At 34.8% G+C, this 23732-nt stretch overlaps 1 protein-coding gene across 1 annotated transcript in view; it reads left to right on the top strand.

Annotated features, from left to right (window-relative positions):
- ADAM7 (ADAM metallopeptidase domain 7) overlaps window positions 1-22356 on the top strand; it is a 62593-nt gene extending 40237 nt beyond the window's left edge. Inside the window, exons 11-23 of the mRNA XM_038573784.1 lie at window positions 897-1027; window positions 2809-2983; window positions 4521-4610; window positions 5603-5798; window positions 6416-6518; window positions 7493-7682; window positions 12822-12902; window positions 14148-14226; window positions 14740-14845; window positions 15212-15311; window positions 18966-19031; window positions 20230-20286; window positions 21295-22356. Of these exons, the coding sequence (XP_038429712.1) occupies window positions 897-1027; window positions 2809-2983; window positions 4521-4610; window positions 5603-5798; window positions 6416-6518; window positions 7493-7682; window positions 12822-12902; window positions 14148-14226; window positions 14740-14845; window positions 15212-15311; window positions 18966-19031; window positions 20230-20286; window positions 21295-21339 (1419 nt within the window). The 3' untranslated portion in view covers window positions 21340-22356. The remainder of the gene's footprint in view (window positions 1-896; window positions 1028-2808; window positions 2984-4520; window positions 4611-5602; window positions 5799-6415; window positions 6519-7492; window positions 7683-12821; window positions 12903-14147; window positions 14227-14739; window positions 14846-15211; window positions 15312-18965; window positions 19032-20229; window positions 20287-21294) is intronic.
- Window positions 22357-23732: the final 1376 nt, after the last annotated feature.

The following is a 23732-nucleotide window of genomic DNA, read 5'->3' as shown; positions in this document are numbered from 1 at the left end:
GGCTGTGTTTTATTTGTTATTAAACTTAATCATAAAGTTTGAATTTAAGTTTTATAAATTTTCTGTGTCCTATTGAAAGGGACCAGGTGTACCTTTGTGGCTCAGTCAGTTCAGCATCCAACTCTTGATCTCAGCTCAGGTCTTGATCTCATATCATGAGTTCAAGCCTTGTGTTGGGCTCTGCCTGGGCATGGAGCCAATGAAGAAGAAGAAGAAGAAGAAGAAGAAGAAGAAGAAGAAGAAGAAGAAGAAGAAGAAGAAGAAGGGGGAGGGGGAGGGGGAGGAGGAGGAGGAGGGGGAGGAGGAGGAGGAGGAGAAAGAAAGGAAACATGTTCATTCTGTCATATATTCCCACCAAGATATATCACAATGATACTGCTATGTTTCCTTTATTAAAGAGGAAAAGAAATGTCTTATAAAAGGTATAGATAAACAATGAAGGTAAACCAGTGTTGTTCATCATCACATACCACTACTGTGCAATATAAGACTGTACTCTAAAAATATGATCACATATTTTTTTATTTTTACCCTCTTTGAATATCTAGTATATAAAAGGCAAATCAATAATGTTTAGTGTATTGTGTAGGACATTAGTAATAATTTTTAGCTGTTTGTAAGAATGAGTTTATAGAAATCCAACAATGACTATTACTATGCCACAAAAAAAGAATTTCAAAATGTGAGAGTTAGAGACCCTCAAAAGATCATTTACCCAATCTCACTATATAATTAAAAGAACTTAGGGCAGGAATGTGATGAAGTCAATGGTCTCTCAAATAAGTTCTAGTTAATCAGAAGCTAGAAACCAGATCTCAACCAATAGTTCAAAACACTATGTACTAAAGTATATTATCTTATAGAGATTTCTAGCGTACATCTTTTCTTGGCCTCAGGATCTTTTGCCTGACCTAAATGTAGTTGCAAGCAGAATTGCACATCAGCTGGGGCATAACTTTGGGATGAAGCATGATGATTACCCATGTACCTGTAATTTTGAGAGATGTGTGATGGATCGTGGTGGAAGGTAAGGCTCAAACAATGTAGAGAAGACATTTAAATATTTTGGGCATGCCTCTTGATTAGAACTCCATATTGTGGGTATATATTGTTATTATGTGAAAATTTTACTAATATATTCCATGAAGTCTATTACAAAACCAGCCATGATAGGCTATTTCCCTTTGGGGGCTAAATCTTATCAGTTCATAATATCTGTCCTAGTGACATGATGAAAGAAATTCTAAAACTCCATCTGAGTATATTGCAAAAGTATACAATGATTAACTAGTAAATCATACTAAGGTGCTTAGGAGAAAAATACACTCCATGTGCCTTGTTTTATCATCTTTGCTATAAACTCTAATTTCTGGGCAGCCCCGGTGGCGCAGCGGTTTAGTGCCACCTGCAGCCCGGGGTGTGATCCTGGAGACTGAGGATCGAGTCCCACATCAGTCTTCCTGCATGGAGCCTGCTTCTCCCTCTGCCTGTGTCTCTGCCTCTCTCTTCGCTCTCTCTAAATAAATAAATAAATAAATAAATCTTAAAAAAAAAAACAAACTCTAATTTCTTTCTTCCTTCAAATCTTTACTCAAATGTTATTCTCAGCCAAACCTTCTCCAACCACCGGATCCAATTTTTTGATCCTGTCTCCTCAAATACATACTATGTCATTATCCATCCTTTCCTTTTTTGTTTTGTTTTTTCCATTCTTGGTATTAATTACTATCTAAAGTGATATGCTTTAGTCTATGCTTTACCTACTTAGCTTACTTATTATTTTATTCCTCCAACAAAATATAAATTTCATGAGGTCAGAGGGTTTTGTTTTCTTTTTTTCACTGTTTTATCACACTATCTAGAAAAGCCCCAGATACATACGAGGTACTCTATAAATAGTTACAGAACAAATGAATGTCCTATATCTCCCCATCGTGCTGTGAATTACCTGCAGCGAGGTCCTAAACTTTATACATATTTTAACTCCCTCACAGAGAATACACAGTACATTGCATATAAGAAAAGTGTTTATGATGATGATCAGTACTTCTCCATATTGATTAAATGAAATAGTGAAAGCACCCAAGCACAGTGACTGGTGTAGAGTAAGAACTAAGTAACTGATATTTAAATTGATAGCATTATCTACATAATTAGCAGTATTTTTCAGGGCCCCACCATTCCAAAGACTCTAAAAGTTCATCTGTGTCCATCATGTCTCAATAATGGCAAGGGAGTCAAAGCAAAAGGAAGACAGAAGGGAGATGAATTTTAGTCCTATTAATCTTTAAACTTTTGAGAAGTATAGTGCATTCCTATGATGTGTAAGAAAATCCTAAATAAATGATTTATTTCAACAAATGTTTATAGAGAACTAGTTTGTGCTAGGCACTATATTAATTTGTGCTTATTTTTTAAAAAATATAGTCCCTGCATTGAAAAGCTTGTAATCTTGTATAAACGATAAACAAATATATAGGTTATGTCAAGAGAAACAAATAAAAAGTGATCTAGGAGCAGCAGGCACATTCAGTCTGAACTGTGGGCTTTGGAAGGACTTTCTGGAGGATATATAGTCAGAGTATGTTTACCAGAATATCATGTGTTGGCTGTTTCAATAAGACATTTTCTACAACAAAAGCGCAGTTGCTACTCTCCTATAACAGTAAAGCAAAGTAGGAGAAGTAAATGAACTTTTAGAGTTCTTCATTTATATTTATCCTTTCTAAATTCTTCATAAAAGTTTCATAGCTGTTCCACCACTGTGTATTGATAAAATTAATCTTTTTTTAATTCATCTAAATCTAGCATTCCTGCAATAAAATTTAGTAAATGCAACAGAATTCAGTACCTGCAACACCTGAAGAATTATAATCCCACATGCATGTTCAATATTCCATTTTCTGATAAGTTAAGTGATTACCCATATTGTGGAAACAAGAAGTTGGATGAAGGAGAAGAGTGTGATTGTGGCTCCATTCAGGTATTTGCAAATAATATCTTTAAATTACAAAGTTTATGCTTAGCTTGAACGTAGGCAAGGAGGTAGCCATTAAACAACCATGATATTCCTTGTAAAGTTTTAAAGAATGTGTTTTTTGTCTCATTTTGAAATGAGTCCCTGGTGTGGCCTCATTACAAGGCATCTTACCAAGTCATGAACTGTATAATGATCTTACTGGAGATCCACAGTACCTGCATTTGCCTGGTTTATATGGTAATTGGTTCTTCTTGTAAGAAAGGCCTGTAGGTGCCATTAAGTCTGATCTCATGCATAATAGGAATCTGTTCTCCACAGTCAGGCAATTGAGCTTTACTTGGGGCCTTATAAGGCTGGTCTATATCCCAGTTGGACAGTTCATGTCATTAGAAAACTGTCTTAACCGAGAAGAACCCTTCTAACCTTCCACATATTTATTACAGCCTTGGTCTCTGGAACATTTAGAACATGGCTTTAAGATAAATTTTAAAGTAATTCTTAATCTGCTTTTCTCCAACATAGAAGCTATTTCTCTTAAGAGCCTATCATATAGGTATGGATCTTAGACAGCCACTTCTCAAATTATTATATTTATAATATAAATATTTATATTTATAAATATATATATATAAGTTCCCAAGTTCCACTTGGGAACATTTTTAAAACATGGGTTCTGATTCTGTAGGCCTGAAGTGAGGGTGAGATCCTTCATTACTAACAATCTGCAAGGTTATGTTGATACTGCTGGTCTGAAGACGACATTTGTAGTATGTACACTTAGACACTAATTCAAAATAAGTCTAATAGCCTAGTGAATCAGAGACTATATGATCAGAGTGGGGACAGTGACATGTAAAGAAGTTGCAACAACTAGTTTTCAAATGTCTCAGATTAAATGTAAAGAGGCTCTTAAATTTGGAAAATGGTGCTTTTGCCTATGCACATTCTTTAGAATGGTTCTACAGTTTGATTCCAACACATGAAGTACCTTACAATACAGGATGCAGACAATTTCTTTTGCTATTTTAATTTTTTAGAGTACATAGGCCCTAAGCATCCTTCCTGCTAATTATTTAATGATGTATTAAAACAACAACAAAGTTCCACTTGAAATACTTAAAATCTTGAGGAAAATGTGAAATTAGATCTTCAGAAGTTCTATTATTAAACTTTTAGAATTGAGAAGTAGCAAGATCCTTTCAAAGAATGGAAATCATCAGGAAAACGGAAGGTCAGAAACTTTGAACTTTGTATACTGCTGATGAAAATTCATTAGCATGGAGTACTAAACGGCCAATTTGGAAGAAAATAGAGGCACCTGGGTGGCTCAATCAGTTAAGTCTCCAATTCTTGATTTTGACTCAAGTCATGATCTCAGGGTCTTGGGATTAAGCCTCACATTGGGCTCCATGCTCAGTGGGTAGTCTGCTTGAGATTTTCCCCCTCTCTCTCTGAAAGACAAGTAATAATAAATTACACAGAACAACTTATTAAACAGGACCTTAAGTACAAAACAATTTATCTTTTTGATTATTTCCAGGAGTGTACCAATCCTTGCTGTGATGCAAACAAATGTGTGTTGAAGCCAGGATTTACTTGTGCAGAAGGAGAATGCTGTGAATCTTGTCAGGTAAGGACCTTTGCTAGGAATGGGTTTTCCATTTTCAGTTTAAGTGTACATAGGACCACAGAATTGGCCATCCATTGAATGACCCTACACTATTAATCCCAGATCAGGGTTAGGCTTGCTTGTCCCAAATAAAACCTCTTCTGAGATGTTCTGACTTCAGTCCTGGGCAATCCCATGGTCAGGAAAGTGAAGAAGCATGTAGGTATCACTTGGTCTTTTAGGAATAGAGCTATATGATCAACATTATTCTTGTTCCTTTGTAAATCATTACCAACTTATTTAACCTCAGCTCAGATGTGGTGATAGGGAGGGGTGGCATTCCAACAACAGTGAACTAGAAGGGAAAAGGATCATACAGGACTTGGAAAGTGAGAGTGACTAGTACATGGAAATATATTCCTAGGTAAGGCAATCAGGAATCCAAATGACTCTGTCCAAAGTTTTAATGACATCTCTTTCAACTCACTGTACTGTAAACTCACAAAGGAAAGGAAGCATGTCTTATTCATTTTCAAATCTTTCTAGGACTCATTACAATCAAATGCATATTGAGAGGCTGAATAATGCACTTTCCTCCAGGAATGAGTCAGAGAATTTTTCCAGTTCATATGGAGAGATCTGATTTATTGGGAATGGAGTTTCCTCATTATAGATAGGTAGGGGCTCCCAGTTGTATGTGTGCTGGGGATGGTATGTACTAGAGCAAAATGAACAAAACACTTGCTCATTTCTCCATTTTATGTCTGTTCCAACTCTGCCCAATGTTGTTCTAATACAGATTTTCAAAAACACCATCGTGTCTTTCCTGAAATTACATAAAAACCAAATGTATTTACAAATGATAATAATTCTCAGTGGAATAGAGATGAAAGTCATGATCCAAACTTAAAACATTTATTTTTAGATAAATTAAGTGGGTCAAACTTTCCCCTACTTACTGAAACTTAACATACCTAATGTGTCCAAGATTTATTAGTCTTTTTTTTCAACAGATGAAAAAATCAGGGTCCATATGCAGACCAGCAAAAGATGAATGTGATTTTCCTGAAGTGTGTACTGGTCACTCTACTGCATGTCCTCAGGACAAATTCCAAGTAAATGGATTTCCTTGCAAGAATGCAAAAGGCTACTGCTTCATGGGGAAATGTCCCACCCGGGATGATCAGTGCTCTGAATTCTTTGATAATGGTGAGAGAGTATTCACTCCAGTGAACAGCTGATAAACATAATAGCTATTATTATCCTGTAAAAATTTAGGGACAAGGGATCCCTGGGTGGCGCAGCGGTTTGGCGCCTGCCTTTGGCCCAGGGCGCGATCCTGGAGACTCGGGATCGAATCCCACGTCGGGCTCCCGGTGCATGGAGCCTGCTTCTCCCTCTGCCTGTGTCTCTGCCTCTCTCTCTCTCTGTGTGACTATCATGAATAAATAAATAAAATCTTTAAAAAAAAAAAAAAAAAAAAAAATTTAGGGACAAGATTGAAGATAATGCCATTTGTGATATTCTTCCCAGATCTTACCTAGAATTTCTTTGGATATTACCGTTAATATTAGTTGATATTACCTCTAACATTAACTAGCTCAGTATGTGGGTTAAGGTATGTTTGTTACTTTTTATATCCATACTTCTCCCTAAAATATCCTCCTGATGCAATAGGATAGCTTTAGAGTGATTTATTTTTCCCGTTCTGCCTTACCAATTCTTAATACTGAAATTTCAATTGCATTAGAAAAATAAGATATTTTACGATTTATAACATTCATGTTTTTATTGTTCTACTTTAATTATTCCATATTGGATCCTAGAGGTGAAAGACAGTTCTGATCTCTGCTATGAGATGAATAAAAAAGGAAATAGATTTGGATACTGCAAAAACAAGGAAAACAGCTTAATTCCCTGTGAAGAGAAGTAAGTGCTTTTTAAGAGTGTTTTTGCAAAATCAAAATTGCTCTTGTTCTGACAGCTGCTAACCTCTTTTTACTGAGGAGATTAGGAAGAGGGGGGCTGAGGGAATGAGCACACATCCCTGTCTGTGTAACTGGTATTTACATACTATGAGCTGAAGGTCATGGAGAACAAGGAGAAAAGATAAGAAAGAGATAAATTTCTTAGGAAAGAAAGGGAGGAAGAGAAGCCAAAAAAACAATAGGAAGATACAGTGGAATGGGGGAAAAGAAACAGAAAGAAGGAATAAGTGAAGCCATAACAGGAAAGAAAAGTAGAACTTGAAATTGGAAGGAAGGAGAGAAGTGGAAGCTAGATCTGATTTTAAAAAGCATTAGCTGTGTCATTCTTCCAGGTTTGCTATACTCAGAAAGGTTTTTTTCTGTGCCATAAAACAGGGATTGGACTGAAAACAACAAAGAAAACTTTGGTCAAGTTCAACTTTGCTCCTATATATACGAGGTGAAACTCGGCAGTCACTTAACTTCCTCTAGCTTCCAATTTTTGCCTAATCTATAAAATGGGTATAATAGTAATAGCAAATGCATAGTTTTTTTTGTGTGTGTGAGAATTAACTGATGTGCTCTGTGCAAGAAAGAATAAAGAATAAGAGAGAAATCTTAACGTATTGATGAAAGTTATACAAACTCAAATTACTAATAGGAAATATTCTTCTGTAAACTTGAGCTAATATGGATTTGTGAGAATCACAGAACTCCAAAGAAATACAATTATTTTACATCTTCACCTACTCATCACAGGTCCCAAAGTCAGGACTTTGTCTAACCTTTCATCCTGCCTCTCTTGGTGCTTTTGCAACCCACTGATGAGCCTGGGTCTAGAGAAAAGTGACCAGGCCACACCACTATACTGCCAGCCTCATCTCTATAAAGTTCTATTTCCTGGTCCCAAGACAGAATATTCTTCCTTTCCTTCAGAGATGTCAAATGTGGAAAGATACACTGCAGTAGAGGGCAGCATTCATCACTACTTGGGAAAGAAAAGATCAATCACCTTAAGAAGATTTCAAAGCAGAATGTCACTGCAGAGTGCAAAACTTTTATTTTATACCACAATTCTAAAGATTTGGGCCTGGTTGCTCCTGGAACAAAATGTGGAGATGGAATGGTAAGATGAAAGCCCTCTGTTTTATGAAAACTTCTTGGTTCAGCCACTTTAAAAAATTATTTTTTAATTGGTTCCTGAGGGCCTCTATATGGAAAAGCAGAAACAAATGGGTAACTTTTTATTTTAATTGAGCAAAGTAGTAATAACACTATAATAAATATTCATTTTGTCTAATCTCTGTTATAGAAAATGATATGCAAATGTTATTAGTGTGCTAATTAGTATCTTAGAGTAGACATCTAGTGAAATTATAGACATAATTTTTTTAATTAATTTGACTGTGAAGTAGCCATATGTTCTTCATTTATTTTATTCATTCATTCCTATTTACTGGGCACATGCTATGGTGCCAGTGGCCATGCTAGACACAAATGATATAAAGATGAGTGTACTTGAGAATTTCATAGATTGAATTATATATTACAATCTAATACAAGTGCTTTTATAGTGGTGTGACCAATGCACATTTGAGTCCAAAACAAGAGGTGACTGACTTTACTTGGACAACACAAGTGATATTTCAACTTTGACATTATGAACATTTTTCAATGCAGACAAAATGAGAAAATGCTTTTTAGAAAGAAATACCTACATAATATGCAAAGGTGCAAATGTATAGCATAGTCATGTAACTGACAATTTCAATGTTACTGGAGCTTTGGGTGAAATGTCAGAATATGAAGCTGAGCAGCTAGAGTAAGGCCAGATCAGAAGAGGTTTATCATTCCAAGGTGGAAAATTTAGATGCATCCTAAAAACAACAGCCAACTCATCAAAGCTTATAAACACAGGAATATATAGAAAACATAATACTTTTTAAAAATCAGTTATTTCAAAATACTATAGTTACTGTCTGTGATATAGCTTCTCTTCTCCCATACCACCACCCACAAACATTACATAGTATCATGCATATAATGTGATAGAAAAATGAATTGAAAAAAAATCCAGAATGTAAAGGAAGGAATTAGAATTTAATAATTTAATGGAGATTATATTTCAAATCCATATTTTTAAGTATTACAATTTCCCATTAAAATAATTAAATATCAAAATTGTGAGGAATGTATATTTGTAAAATTTTACGTACGTATGTGTACCAGCCACATACTAGAGAGTTCAATGACTTTCAATGATAGAGTGTATGAGGCATTAGATTAGAGAAAATATCAAACAATTTTCTATTCACATCGGGTAAGAAAAATCATCCAGAAATACTAAGCAAAAGTATGACTTACCCTTCATAGAACCCATTAAGAGTGGCAGGGATTAAGCAAAGGAATTTATATGGAAGCTATTACTGCATCTTGATCTTATAAGTATGTTGTGACCATATGCCGCCACATAGAGGGCCTATTGTTTCAGGAGAAGTCTTAGTATAAAAGTGTACAAATCAGGGCAGCCCTGATGTCTCAGCAGTTTAGCACCTCCTTCAGCATAGGGAGTGATCCTGGAGACCCAGGATCAAGTCCCACGACTCCCTGCATGGAGCCTGCTTCTCTCTCTGCCTTTGTCTCCACCTCTCTCTCTATCTCTCTCTTTGTGCCTTTCATGAATAAATAAATAAAATCTTTTTAAAAAGCATACAAATCATAATGGTGCCAGTTATTGAACTATTTCACAATGATGGAATTTATGAATAGCAAATGTCAGTTTATAGAGGTATCACAAAGATACTAATTATAGACTTTTCATCTCATTTTTACATTGAGATAGTATTTTTATATATGAGTAAATTAAAATGAATAAAACATTCTAGTTTCTCTTAATATTTTTTCTTTCTGGGTCAATTTTAATTTGGCATAAGAAATGAGGGCAAACATATCCCATTGCTCCCGGATTTTTTTTTTCCTTATAGAACTTGCAGCATAGATAAGGAAAATAATACAGTGGAAAAGGAAGAAGAGTAGAGGAGAAGGGGAAGGGAAGAGAGAATACTAGTCTTCACTGGCACAAAAGAATTGCCGCAAACCTGTCTCTATAGTTTTCTCTTTATATATAAACATTTATATACATATAAATATGGCAAAATCAAAAAAGGAACATTTCAATGTTTCCCTTTAGTTGAACCTGAAGTATGTGGAAAGATATTTACATAGATTTACACAGTGTTTTCCAGTGTTCATTGATCATGTATATAGGAAAATCCATTCTATAAGGATTAGAAAGAAGACAAATAGCAACATACATAAAAGAATTCAACAGTGTGAACAATGGAGATTAATCTGAGGACTCATAGATGATCTTCCCCTATGAAACACATATACATAAGAAAAGAGAGAAATCCTTTAGAAAAAAGTTAAATTTATATTTTAATCAGATTTAAATGGATATTAAATCTATAAAAATGGTATTATTTGAAAACAAGCACTGCCTTCAAATTACAAAATAAATCATAACTACTGATTTATTTGTAATTTGAGCAGTAAACCATGAAATGGATAACACAAAAAAATAGTAAATTAGAAGTTAAAATTCTTAACACACAAGGATGAAATAAAGGAATTCTAAAGAAGAAAATGGGGATCCCTGGGTGGCGCAGCGGTTTGGCGCCTGCCTTTGGCCCAGGGCCCGATCCTGGAGACCCGGGATCGAATCCCACGTCGGGCTCCCGGTGCATGGAGCCTGCTTCTCCTTCTGCCTATGTCTCTGCCTCTCTCTCTCTCTCTCTCTCTGTGTGACTATCATAAATAAAAAAAAAAAAAATAAAGAAGAAAATGAATACAAGCAGGAAAAATAGTCCTAAGAAATCTAATACTGTTTTAATAGGAATCCTAGATAAAGAAAACATAAGTAAAAGTATGATTGAAGATGTAATAACAAAAAAATCGCTGAGCTGAAGAATGTATAAAATAAAAACTCAGTACCAGAAAAAATTCATAGAAGGAGGTGAGCATTTAGAATCATCCTCACAGCATACAGTCAACAATAAAGAAAATGTCACATAAGCACTAAAGAAGGCAAGCGGCACTTTTCAACAACAACAACAATTATCAGGCCATTATTACATTTATCTCCAAAAAGAAATGCCAGAAGATATTGCAGCAAAATCTGTGGAGCTTTGGGGAATAGAAGTATTGGAATCCTAAAACCATACTTGCAGCCAAGTTATTATTCATATAGAAAGAAATAGGATGAAGTCCTCACACACCTTATGACTATAAAAAACTACAGTAAATTAGATAGCATTTATTTCTGAAAAGAAAGATAGTCAAGAAAGTGCTCTAGCCAGCTGAGAAATGAATTAAACTAAAAAGTTAAGTGAGTAGAGAGAATATTAAGGAAATAGTTGCAAGCCAGAAAGTCTATATTAATTTTGAATAAATTATAGTTATTTATTATTAATATGTTTATTATAAGATTATAAAGCATTGAATAGTGAATAACAGTCTATAGAAATCTCAAATTTCAATTTTCTCAAACAAATATATAAAGAAAAATAAAGAATAAAAATGTGACAAATGTCTTAGCTTACATAAGGAAGAGTTAATGCTTATTTGGTATTGACAATGATAGAGTGATTAAGATTTAAATGTTTTAATGCAAAATGAATCAATGTTTAGAAAACAAGACATATGACTTTCAAATAATTGCAGAAAAAGTAATAAAGATAAAAAAGCTAAAATGTCTAACATTTAAAATAATATACTAAAATGAAAGGAGTAAAATTAAACATATCACTTATCACAATGAATATAAGTAGAATTAAAATTTCCCGTATTTAAAATGTTAAAGTAAGCTTTGAATTGGTGGACTGAAAGGATTTTTCAGGGTATGACATCAGCAAAATGGTGGAATAAGAAGTGTCCCAGTTGTATCTCCGCACAGCAGTAATAATTTAGTAGCCAGCCATGGAAAAAGCACCTTTGTAGGAGCTTTGAAACCAGGTAGTATCTTGCAAAACACTGATGGAGTCCATTTTGAGGAAGGAGGCCCATTGCTGGGTGATAAGCTTGTTGACCATAATCCTTGGCTACAGACCCCATAAATACCCATGTCTCCTGCTACTTGGCTGTAACCCCATCTGGCTTTGGTACTATTACCAACAACATCTGCTAGGCACCCATCAGACTTATCTATATCCCTGGAGGCAGACCTGAAGATCTTGGTCCAGCCACAGCTTCAATGGCAGACTGGATCATTCAGAAGAAAAAATCAGCGAAGTCTAAGATAGGTCATTTGAAATTAGCTAGTTGGAAGAACAAAAGAGAAAAGAATGAAAACTAGTGAAGAAAGCCTTTATATGATACTAAAGACAAAAAAAAATGAATATATGCATTATGTGAGTCCCAGAAGGAGAAAGAGAGAAATAAAGAGGAATAAAGATTATTTTTAATAATAATGGTTGAAAAATTGCCAAATATTGGGAAGGATATGGACATTTAGATTCAGAAAGCTCAAAAAAAACACAAGCAAGACCAATCCGAAGATTATCCAGAGATAGATTATGGCCAAATTGTCAAAAGCCAAAGACAAAAAGAGAATTTTAAAAACAAGAGAAAAGCAACTCATCATATCTAAGGGAATGACCATAAGACTATCAATAAAATTCTCAGCAGAAGTCTTACAGGCCAAGAGAGGTGGGATGATATATCCCAATAGAGTTGAAAAAATATTTCCTGATACAAGTTTTTAAAAGAAATGGGTAAAAATAAAAATGACAGGTAAAAATTAAATGTGTGAAGATAAGCCAGGTAATAATTATAAGCAACAAAAACAACAATATTTTGGTTATAAAATGTACAAAATATAACAAGCAAATTTTTTAAAGTTAATAAGCATAAATAAGATTAATTGACACGACAATAACAAGTGCCTAATCAGTAACTGTGATATAGCAAGCAAAGATCGTTACCAAATCAAAAGAACACTTGATACAAGTAATAAAAAGAAATTATTTCATTTATGATTATAAAATCTTTGATAAATTAACATTTGAAGAATTAGTAAGGATATAGATATTTTAAGGATTTTGTATATAACAATAAATGTACACTATCTTTGTTTCAAATATCTATCAAACATTTATGGAGAATTCTTTCTTCTACAGAATATTCTACATGTGATTTTTTTTCAATACGAAAATCATGTACATTCTAAGAACAAGTTATTAATTCATATCGGTAACTTCATTTCCAGGTGTGCAGCAATGGTGAATGTATGAAACTTGAAAAGGTCTACAATTCAACCAATTGCTCTTCTCAATGCAATGAAAATGCTGTAAGATTGGACTGCTTTTTAAATTAATGTCTTGCCAGTCATTTATTTACAAAGGACTTCATTCCTGAGCATGGAGTGTATGCGTGTATGTGTTTGTGTGTGTGTGTGTGTGTGTGTGTGTGTGTGTGGTGATTTTTTAAATATACATTTGGGATCCATTTTTTCATGGATCATCCATAAAACTAATCTAAATATCCAAACCAGTATTATACATAGATATTGCCAGTATTGCAAGTATATATTTTATTAGTGGACTGGTAATCTAGAAACCCAGTAACTTAGTACATATCAAGTTTAAACCTGATGTTTAAAGTTGTATCTATCATAGTGTCACTTATAGTTAAATTATGCCAATGTCAACATTAACCTAAGTTTTTGACAAATCAACAAAATATTATATAATATGTATGTATGTGTGTATATATGCATATATGTATGTGTATATGTCTATACATATATATACACATATATAATTGTATATATGTATGTATATATACATATACATACATATGTATATACATATATATACACTCACACATGTATATAATTTCAATTAACACTACCGAGTACTAGCAGTACCTAGTAGTTTGCATTTGTGGATAATATCTCCCCTTAACCCAATTAATCAATAAGACTTATATAAAGTTGTATATATATCAGGTACTCTTTCAAGTACTTTACATATACATTCATTTAAAAGCTTTAGAAGAGGCTTAAAAGGTGAGTACAATTTCTATACCTACTTTTATATTGTGGAGAATAAGTCCATGATGTTATGTGAAAGAAAAGCTGAGATTTAAATACAGAAAGAATGCATTATTCTTAATCGTTACACACACTTTTTGATGAAAACATTATGCCACCACTTTTTCTCATGTTAATATTATTTCATTACTACTAAGCCCAGCTAGAGCCTGCAGTCTAGATATATGTGTAACTCTAGCAGGCTTGTTCCTTTAATAGATTGATGCCTTCTAGAAAGATAAGTCAAACCATCTTGTTCCTCTGGTTTTTAATTTATTAGAATTATTCTCTTGTCCAAAGGCCATCTTCAAAAGCAGTTGCTTCTTGTAATTTTGTTTGCTTATGTTTTTTAAAGTTTTATTCTGGTATGCAGTTTAGTTAACTAATCAGTAAAAGTGTGTGTGTGTGTGTGTGTGTGTATGTGTGATGTAGAACTAAGATATGTGAGGTGCAAAACACACACATAATCTGATAAAATTATATGACTGACTGCTTTTCCAGGTGGATGGCCATGACCTTCAGTGCCAGTGTAAGGAAGAACAGGAACATGTGGACTGGGAAGAAAACTTAAATGTTACCAGTGAGCATCCTAGAAATATAATATCTTGCATATATCAAAAGCCTAAACATTTTTGCCTTATTTCCGAAGTCTAATAGATGTATGTTGTATTTCTGCATAGATTTGCATGATGTTTTAATTATTTTGCATATTTAAATACCCAAACTTGAATTTACAACAATTGCCTTTTAGAATTAACATATCTTCTTCTAGTTAAATTTGGATTAGGTCTTCTAAGAATCCATAACACAACAAAACCTTTCCTAGAGTCAATTAATAAAGGAGTCAAAACATTTCCTGCTGATTGTAGTTCTTAAACATAGTGGACTCTTGAGTAGAGTGCCAATGGTTAACACAATGATAATTTCTAAAATGTTTGGATCTTTTACTTTATATTTTTTTTAAAAATGGAGGAAGGGGGAATTAAAGTCATTTAAGGAAGGGAGAAACTGGATTATAACAGCTCTAGTTAATATTCCACTGTCCTAAAGTTGATGTCCTGGCTAAAGCTTATTATGCTTTTTAATATTGCAGATATATCCATCCTGGCTGTTATGCTTGTCCTGGTTATTTTTGGTGTTGGGGTTGTCATATTATTAATTCATTACCAAAAATGCATTAAGCTGAAGCAAATTCAAAGGTATGTTTTTTCTATGTGTTGAAATGTAACCATTACTGAGAATATATAACCTTTATCACCATAGATGATACTCCACGGGGGTGAAGTATAAGCCCCTTACTGAGGACAAAGTAAGAGTAACAGTAAATTGAACTTTTAGATATTTATGTTCTCATCTCCAAATGCCTATTCCAGTGGTTCCCAAACTTTGCTACACATGGGAATCAGAGATTTTTTAAAAGAATGCTAATTTTAGTTCCTACCTCAGATTTAATCATTAGAGCGTGTAACCTGAGTATCAATCTTTTAGAAATCACCTAAGTGATTAAATATTAACCACAGACTTATCCTACAGCTTATGTTAATATTCAATTTCCTTCTTGACAGCCCACCTACAGACTCACTGGGAGTGGAGAATAAAGGATACTTTGGTGATGACCAGCAGACAAGGACTGAGCCAATTTTACCTAATATTCATCCCCTCCATGTAAGGAGATGTCATTCTTAATAGTTAATTTATTTAAAAAGTAGTTGTATATGTTTTGAAGTGGAACTAACCCTAAGACATGGGAGATGCAAAAGAACTGTTTAACATGATTCCACACCAATGAAGCTTACAATCCACATGTGGGGAAGGAAAGGATGGCAAGACATGAGCAAACCAAGACACTATTTCAAAGCAGTATATATTCATTAAATATTTAACGAATATTTGTGCACTATTGGAAAAGTTTACAAACACAAACTCTATTTTGGGATATAAAACAAGCTTTTTTATAAAAAAAAAAAAGATTCTATTTATTTTTTAAGAGGGAGAGCATGAGCAGGTAAGAGGGGCAGAGGAAGAGGGAGAAGCAGATTCCCTACTGGGCAGGGAGCTCTGAGATCATGACCTGAATGAAGGCAGATACTCAACTCACCAAGCCACCCAGGCACCCTGGATGTAAAAGAAGTCTTAACAAACTTAAAAGAATTAGTCATACAAAATATGTTCTCAAAGTAAAATTGTATTAAAAATAATTAACAGAAATATATTTGGAAAATCCCTAATTGAAAGTTAGATAAGAAATTCTAAGGAGCACTTGGGTCAAATAAATATCAGGGTGGCCCCGGGTGGCTCAGTGGTTTAGTGCCGCCTTCTGCCCAGGGCCTGATCCTGGAGACCCCGGGATCGAGTCCCATGTCAGGCTCCCTGAATGGAGCCTGCTTCTTCCTCTGCCTGTGTCTCTGCCTCATTCTCTCTCTCTCTCTCTGTGTGTGTGTCTCTCATGAATGAAAATATAAAATCTTTAAAAAGAAATCAAAAGGGGGGATAGAAAATACTTTAAACTAAAAGAAAATGGAACAAAACATACCAAAATCTGTGGGAAGTAGTGAAATCAGTAATTAAAGAAGTTTATAGCACTAAATACTTATGCCAGAAAAGAAAAAAAGTGTCATATCAATGATATTAGCTTTCATTTTAAGAAACAAAAAAAAAAGAAAAGAAAAAGAAGAAGAAAAAAGAAAAGCAAATAAAACTCCATGCAAGTTAGACAGGAAAACAGTAAGTACTGGGCACCAACAAAATAAAAAACAAACAAACTCATAAGAAAACAATGAAAGCAAAAGTGGTTTTCTAGTAATTAATAAATCTTATAAACTTCCAGGCAGACTGAGCAGAAAAAAATAAGAGAGACAGCATGACTGTCAGGAATTACAAAGGTGACTTCACAGGAGAGTAAAGTATCCATATGTACAAAGACACTTTGATTCAGTCCTCAAACCATAAACAAAATTAATTCAAACTGCAATATACACAGAAATATATGTATTTTTCCTAGTAAAAAATTTAAAGTTAAAAAATGTACAAACTGAATTATAGTCTTGAGAGGTAAATGTTTGGGGGTAAAAGTATAATGACATGCAACAGTGAGGTCATTATTTTAAATCAGGAATGTGACTAATTTAGAGGGAAGTTGTAGGTGAAAATAGTGATACGAAACTTGAAGTGGCAAAGTTTTACTGCATAGCCAAGGGAGTGATAACAGGGATATTTACCTAAAATTGGTCAATAAGCCATGAACCAGTTTTTTGTGTGTTTTATCTGTATTGTATTTTCCCATGAAATGATTAAAAATAAATAAAGGACAACAATACTAAGTACTTGTGAGGATATGGACAAGGAAAACTCTCATACAAAGCTAACGAGTTTAAACAGTATAACTATGGGGAAAATTGGTGCTAAGTATTAAAACTAATCATGCATAAACTTTATGACCCAGCATTTCCTGTCATATGAATACACCCAACAGCAATCTGTATATGTACATGGGAAAATATTTACAGTTATGTGCCAATAGTATTTTACACTAAAGGAAAAAGCTGACTGAAATAACAGCTTTAGCAATATACGAAAACCTAAAGGAAAAACCAACAATCTTGGTTAAGTCCCTACAATTAGCAGCTTGTTTACTGCATTTAATAACAGCTATGATTTCCAGTGCCTTCAGTTCATGGAAAAAACTGTAAATGTCCAAATTAAGCTACAAAGTCATTCCCTTAAAAAGAATTAACCAGTGAAGAAAGCATTATTGATAAGACAATACTGATGAAATTTCCCAAGAGGACTGTCTTGAAGGAGGGAAAATAAGCCTTAAATTCAGAGGCTAAATATTAGCTGACCATTATCAGATGCATATGTTGATGAAAATATGATAATGCTAGTATTTTTAAATTAGGATTTTTTTGTTGTTGTTAGTGGTGATCTGGTAACACAGATCCACAAGGTTTTGAATGCTTTGCCCCAACTCTACATGTCTCATAATCCCTGTGTTTGTTACTTCACAATATTACAGAACATGGTCCCACTTAATCCCCAGAAATACATATATGACAGTATACCAGAAATACTTCCACTGAAATGGATGGTTAGTTAATCTTTCTCTGGTTGTATGATGGTTTACTATTTTATTTATTTATACTTTTTATTATACCAGTGATGACCCCAAGATTATAAAAGCAAGTTTTAATTGTCCACTGGAATGGATGGAAAATATTGTGTGGAATTTTTTTAGGCTTACACTCAGATTTTGTGATATGAACAACATGATGCTAATACCAATCTTGTATATTTGCCTTGAGATTTAAATAAGAAACTATGTAAATGTACTTATCACAGTGTTTGTTATATATGTAGCACTTAATATGTGTTAACATGCTTTATGAATTAATAAGAAAAACAGTTGTGTTCCCAGAGAAGAGAGTCAGCTGAAAGGAGCCTGAGTATGTGATCAATGATGAAAATTCACAGAAGTCAACCAGAGGATCACATAGAGTTTGGGGCATATTTGTTTCATTTCTAGAATGCAAGTTCCTTAAATGCTTTGGCATTGTAGTTAAATGAGAGAATAAAGAAGAGGAGCTTAATAAATATTTGTTAGATATATGTATAAGTTAAATTCACTATTAATGGTATATGTACCATAATATGTTATAAACACAGATTATACAGGAGAGCTCATGGTGTCAAATCTCTCATTTAGGCTTTGAGTATTATTCATTATAAATTTTTATAAATAGCAGTTATTTAGCTGGTGCTTGTTTGACACATTAGTTACCCATCAAAGGCCAGTTTTCAGCAAAATTATAGTTTGGGAAAAGTCTCTTGATGTCCTTTCCCTGTTACATTAATGATGCTTAGTTATTTTTTTCCTTTGGCACTCAGTACCTCTCCTAGGTAGGTCCTGTTTCCACTGGATCATGTTTTCTAGTTGTACAAATGTCCACTATGGGCTAACAGAAAACACTTTAAAGAAGATAACCTCATCCAGGCATCTCTATATTACAACAGTAAGTTTTGGAGGTCCTCAAAGATCTTCAAGGTTCAAAAAGAGGGATTTCAGACATTTGGACAATTCAGTTAAGATTTGGAGGCTGAAAGACTTGTGTGATTCTCATCATCACATGTAAAGAAACTCCCACTCATCTCGAGTGTATGATTGTGACTCCTTCATTATAAGAGAATAGCCTAGGAAAGAATATTGTTCCCATTTACTAGGTTGTATTCCAGAGATAGCTAGAAAATTTATATAGCACACTTAAGAAACAGTCACATTTGTTTAAATACAAATTGAAGGTTAACAGAGTTTCTTTTCACTAGCAAAGAACTGCAGAGTCCTTGGAGAGGCTTCCCACCAGTTTTTCAAGTCCACACTACATCACACTGGTATGGTCCCTTACTTCTTTTCTGTTAGTTGTACTGATCCGTGGCCATTTCAATAATAATTTTGGTGCCACTTAACCGTTTGCTGGTTCCTTGAATAAGTCCAATAATATAACATAGCTCTCTGATTTGAGGCAGAAATAGGACAGGTCCCACTTATCATCAGGGCTGGGATTCGTTTGAGAAGAGCACGAGAAGTCATGCTTGTTCATTCATGCACAGTCAGATACTACCTTTAGGTAAAATACTGACATTGTGTTCATCATGAACTCTTGGGAATTAGATTAGATTTTTTAAAAACAGATTTTTAACACATTATTTTTCACAATTACTGAGTTTGTTTGTGCCCCTTAAATGGTGCTTTTGAGATGAATGCCTCACCAGCCATACCCTACCCCCAACCTTGATTTTCAGGAGTCAAAACCCAGTGATGGCTTCCAGCAGGGCCTTATCAGCCTGAGGGCTTTCCACTGACTGGAATGTATTCCCTGATCAATATTAATGAAAGAGAAACACATTAGCCAAATTTGCATGCATATGCCTTAGAGACTGAGTCAAAAAAAGTTATTACAGGATCTCTAGGATCTTCTGAACTGCTAGAGTCTCTGTATCTGCATCTGTAGCCTCAAGGTCTCTGGTAGAACAATTATTCAGAGATGGGCACTAAAACCACCAAGATTCTCAACTATGTATTTTTTTCAAATCAACAATTCTCATTACACTTTCTTTATTAATGTCTTATGAGTAAGATAGATTTCAGTCTGTGATTCTGCAGAATTTTCCTGTCACACAAAAGGATCTCAGCGTGTGCTGTACGGTTGGGGTGGAATTGAATGAGCATTTCTCCCCAGTCCCCACTCAATCAGTACAGTCCATTTTTATAAGTTGTTTTTACTGGAATTTCGAAAGAAATGTTTTCTTGGTGAAAACTCTGGCACTTGAAAAGTGTTTGGAAATCTCTTACTAAGTACACTGTTGGAGAGATCCATCACAAGGTTTACGAGGAACACTGGTTTCTGATAAAACTTCACTGACCAGAACCATCCCCTGTCCCTCACCCCAGCCTCTCCCATAGCAACTTACAAACTTTATTAGATTTTTAATGAATCAAGAAGAGATGGTCTGCACGTGTATGCGCTCATGTGTGTCTATACATGATATCTGATGCAGTTCCTGACACAGTAAAATTTATTTATTATAGAAACCTGCAAATAAAGATCCAAGAGGAATTGCCGATCCCAATCAAAGTTCCAAAATGGTAAGTTCCTGTGACGGATGGTACCCCTCCACTTTTTAACTTCTTAAACGTTAGCATCCTTTGTGTCCTTTGCCTCCTCATTGATAGAAGTAGGGACTTTTTCTCTTTATCAGAAGAACAGGATGGTTGAAATGATTTTATCTGATATGCTAAAATTTCTAACAGATAATTCAGCAGAACATAGTTCAAGAACTTCTGACCTGATTGCAGAAGCAAGCTAGAATTTGACAGTGTCAGAGTCTCAACACATGTTGACATAACAAAAACAAGACTTCTTTCTCAAACTTTTTTTGCCCAGTATATATGCACTTATGGGTTTTAATGAAGGATTCTAAAAAATGTAATAGCATAGGTAATTACAGAGAAAGTACCTTCCTCATGAACAGTTATTTCATGATAGTTTCATCAAAGTTTCACTTACCCCATCAATAACTGGCTATATCTGAGGGATGATTTCATTTTCGAATTGCTATGGCTATGTTAGAAAATCTATCAAGAAATTGTGTTTTTTGTCAAAGGGGGACAAAAGAGCATTGTTCGGCTACATTTCAGTTCATTCATCCATTCTTTGATTTCTGTTGAGTTTCTACAATGTACTGGTTAATATGAAGCTTTCCCCCACAAAACATTCTTATAAGGAAACTTCCCCAGTACACTTCCTCTGTTGGGACGGGGAAGGGATGATATTTCTAATGGTCCTTCCACTCCATAACGATGGACCTGTCTCATACTGAAGAGTGGAGAGAAATGCTCCCTAGTGCAAGCAAAATGTTTAGCTTTCTGTAATGAAAAACAAAATGGTTTTCTTTCTTTTGATAGGCTTGTTCATTTTATAATGACTGCTTAATTAGCCATGGCTAAGGAGATTTGGGAAAATGTGAATAAATGTAGTACAACAGAATCCAGAAAAGTTACTGTAATTAGCAGATAAAAATGAGTAACTGAAACATAACATGCTTATAGACTTTAGGGGAAATAACTTCTTTTTAACCATCTGTTTTTATTTAGAACTTGAAATTGGATATCCAAAATGGCTGTGCAAGGCTAGGTTGAGGATTCTGGCGGAAAGATCTTCACAACCTTCCCTAGATATTTGCTACACAAGCTTCTGGCAGTTTTTCAAAATTTCTTTATCCGGACAGAAAATGTTGACGAGAAACAGATTCTTTCTGTAATTATTTACCTACAGAATTTACAACCTGTATTGTAGACATATAGTACAAAAAAATTCGTACAGAATTTACAACCTGTATTGTAGACATATAGTACAAAAAAATTCGTACCTTTTCAATGCTTTTTAGCCTAAAACAAAAATAGCCTCTTTGCTTTAGTGTTTTCCTTTAAAATGTCAATCTAGTTGCTTTAAAAAGACTCAAAACCTTGAGGATATTAAATTACACCCCTGAGTCGAAGAAGCAAAACATTGGGAGCATAAAACTACTTAACTTAATTGGAATCTGACACGATTACCACTAATTCTGGTTTAAAAGAAATTGTCTCCTGCAGAAATGCCAAGAAATTCAGTGCAGGAAGTCATCTGATTCCACTAAATAATTAAAAGGTAGATAGCTGTATGGCTTATGTCCTATCAGCAAAGGAGGCAGAAGAATAGTCATCTTAACTACAGAGTAGTTCGTAAAATTGTGATGGCAGCAAAGGAGGACTTGAAGTGCTCCTGGTTAAATTCCCTAGAATCTAATTCTAAACTGCTAAATTTTTAGAATTCCTTGTAAAGCTGACAGAAGTCAGGGGGTTATAAGAATTTCAGAAAATTAGTTTCAGCAGAGAAGAACTACAACCCCCATGAGGTGCTTATGAGATCTTTATAATACAGAGATTCAAGAACTTACTGTGTAATTTTTGTGCCATCTCTACTCCTTCCTGATGATGCTGTGTGGGGCTGTTCCAAGAATGATTTCAGCTGTTTCTTATGCCAATGTTTCCCACCATCTTCTCTTATAGCTTCTGTTAAAGCTATATGCAATTGTTTCATTCACTAAAATGAATTTTTCAACTGTGAAATGAGAATTTTCTGATTCAATAAATAAAGGCTGCAAATCAAGGAAGAAAGCTGGTTGTTCCTGATGAAACTCTTCTTGCTATGTTGACTGGTTGATGGGAGGACAAGTGAGATCGGCAAAAGACAGCAGGGACTCAGCACTTTACACCTAGTGAGCATTTATTTATTTATTTATTTGAGAGGGAGAGAGAGAGAGCAAGTGCATGCATAAACAGGGAGGGGCAGAGGGAGAGGGAGAGAGAGAATCTCAAGCAGATTCTATGCCCAGCATGGAGCCCAAAGTAGGGCTCAATCTCATATCCCTGATATCGTGACCTGAGTCAAAATCAAGAGTTGGATGCTTAACAGACTGATCCACTCAGGAGCCCCATTGAGCTTTTAATAAACATTTGTTGTTCTAATTAAAACCATTCATTTAGGGGATCTCTGGGTGGCTCAGTGGTTTAGTGCCTGCCTTCGGCCCAGGGCGTGATGTCCTGCATTGGGCCCCCTGCATGGAGCCTGGTTCTCCCTTTGCCTATGTCTTTGCCTCTCTCTCTCTCTCTCTCTCTCTCTCATGAATAAATAAATAAAATCTTTAAAAACAATCCATTTAAGACAGAATATTGATGATTGCATACTGAAAGCAAAAGATGCTAATTGAAATGTTTTATGCAAATTGGTGAAAAAAAGAAATTCTGCATCACATATACTGGCCTCATTAAAGCAAACAACAGTCTTCCAATGTCTAAAACGAAGGGAGAGTCACATATTTGTATCTGCTTGAACAACACACACGTTGATGAACAATATGTATTTTGGTGATACATTATTCCCCCTATAAAAGGCTCACCTTCTTGATTCATTCATTATTTTTCCTATCATTCTCATATTTCATCCAAACGACTCACTGTCCCTTTGCCTTGGGTTCCAAATTCAGGAAACTGATTTGATTGTTTTTTCCAAATTCCTCCTCTCTCTTCAATTCTGTATGGTACCACCTGAGTCCTCCTGCTTTATTGCTTCCCACCTAGATAATAACTCTAGATTTCCAATCTTCTCCCCTGTTCTTCAGATAACCCCCAGAAGCCTTCTGACAGTTAAGCTCCTTTTTTATTTTAAGGTGAATTCTCCATGCTTGCCCCTATTACTTACCTGAGCCCCTAGAGACTTGACCTACTCTTTCTTCAGATGCTATGTCTTAGAGATCTTCTCCTTCCAACACCATCTGTGGATTAGGAAGCATCTTTATGGCTTCTCCATACTAGTGGTTCCTTGTAGGCCCAGGGCTATCTCTGGTTATGGAGTCAATTATGATTTCATAGCCCTAATATTTCTGGCTCTCGTCACCTCTGAGAGTTTGAGTCTTCCCCCTTGAATGAACAGTTGCCGACAGAATTCCTATTGTGAATGGACAGACCTGCCCGACCTAACGTCTTAGGACCTC

The sequence above is a fragment of the Canis lupus genome, chromosome 25 (assembly GCF_011100685.1).
Source record: "Canis lupus familiaris isolate Mischka breed German Shepherd chromosome 25, alternate assembly UU_Cfam_GSD_1.0, whole genome shotgun sequence".
Classification (NCBI taxonomy): Eukaryota; Metazoa; Chordata; class Mammalia; order Carnivora; family Canidae; genus Canis; species Canis lupus.
Note: the sequence above shows the minus strand (reverse complement) of the source record. Positions and strands in the feature narration are given on the sequence as shown.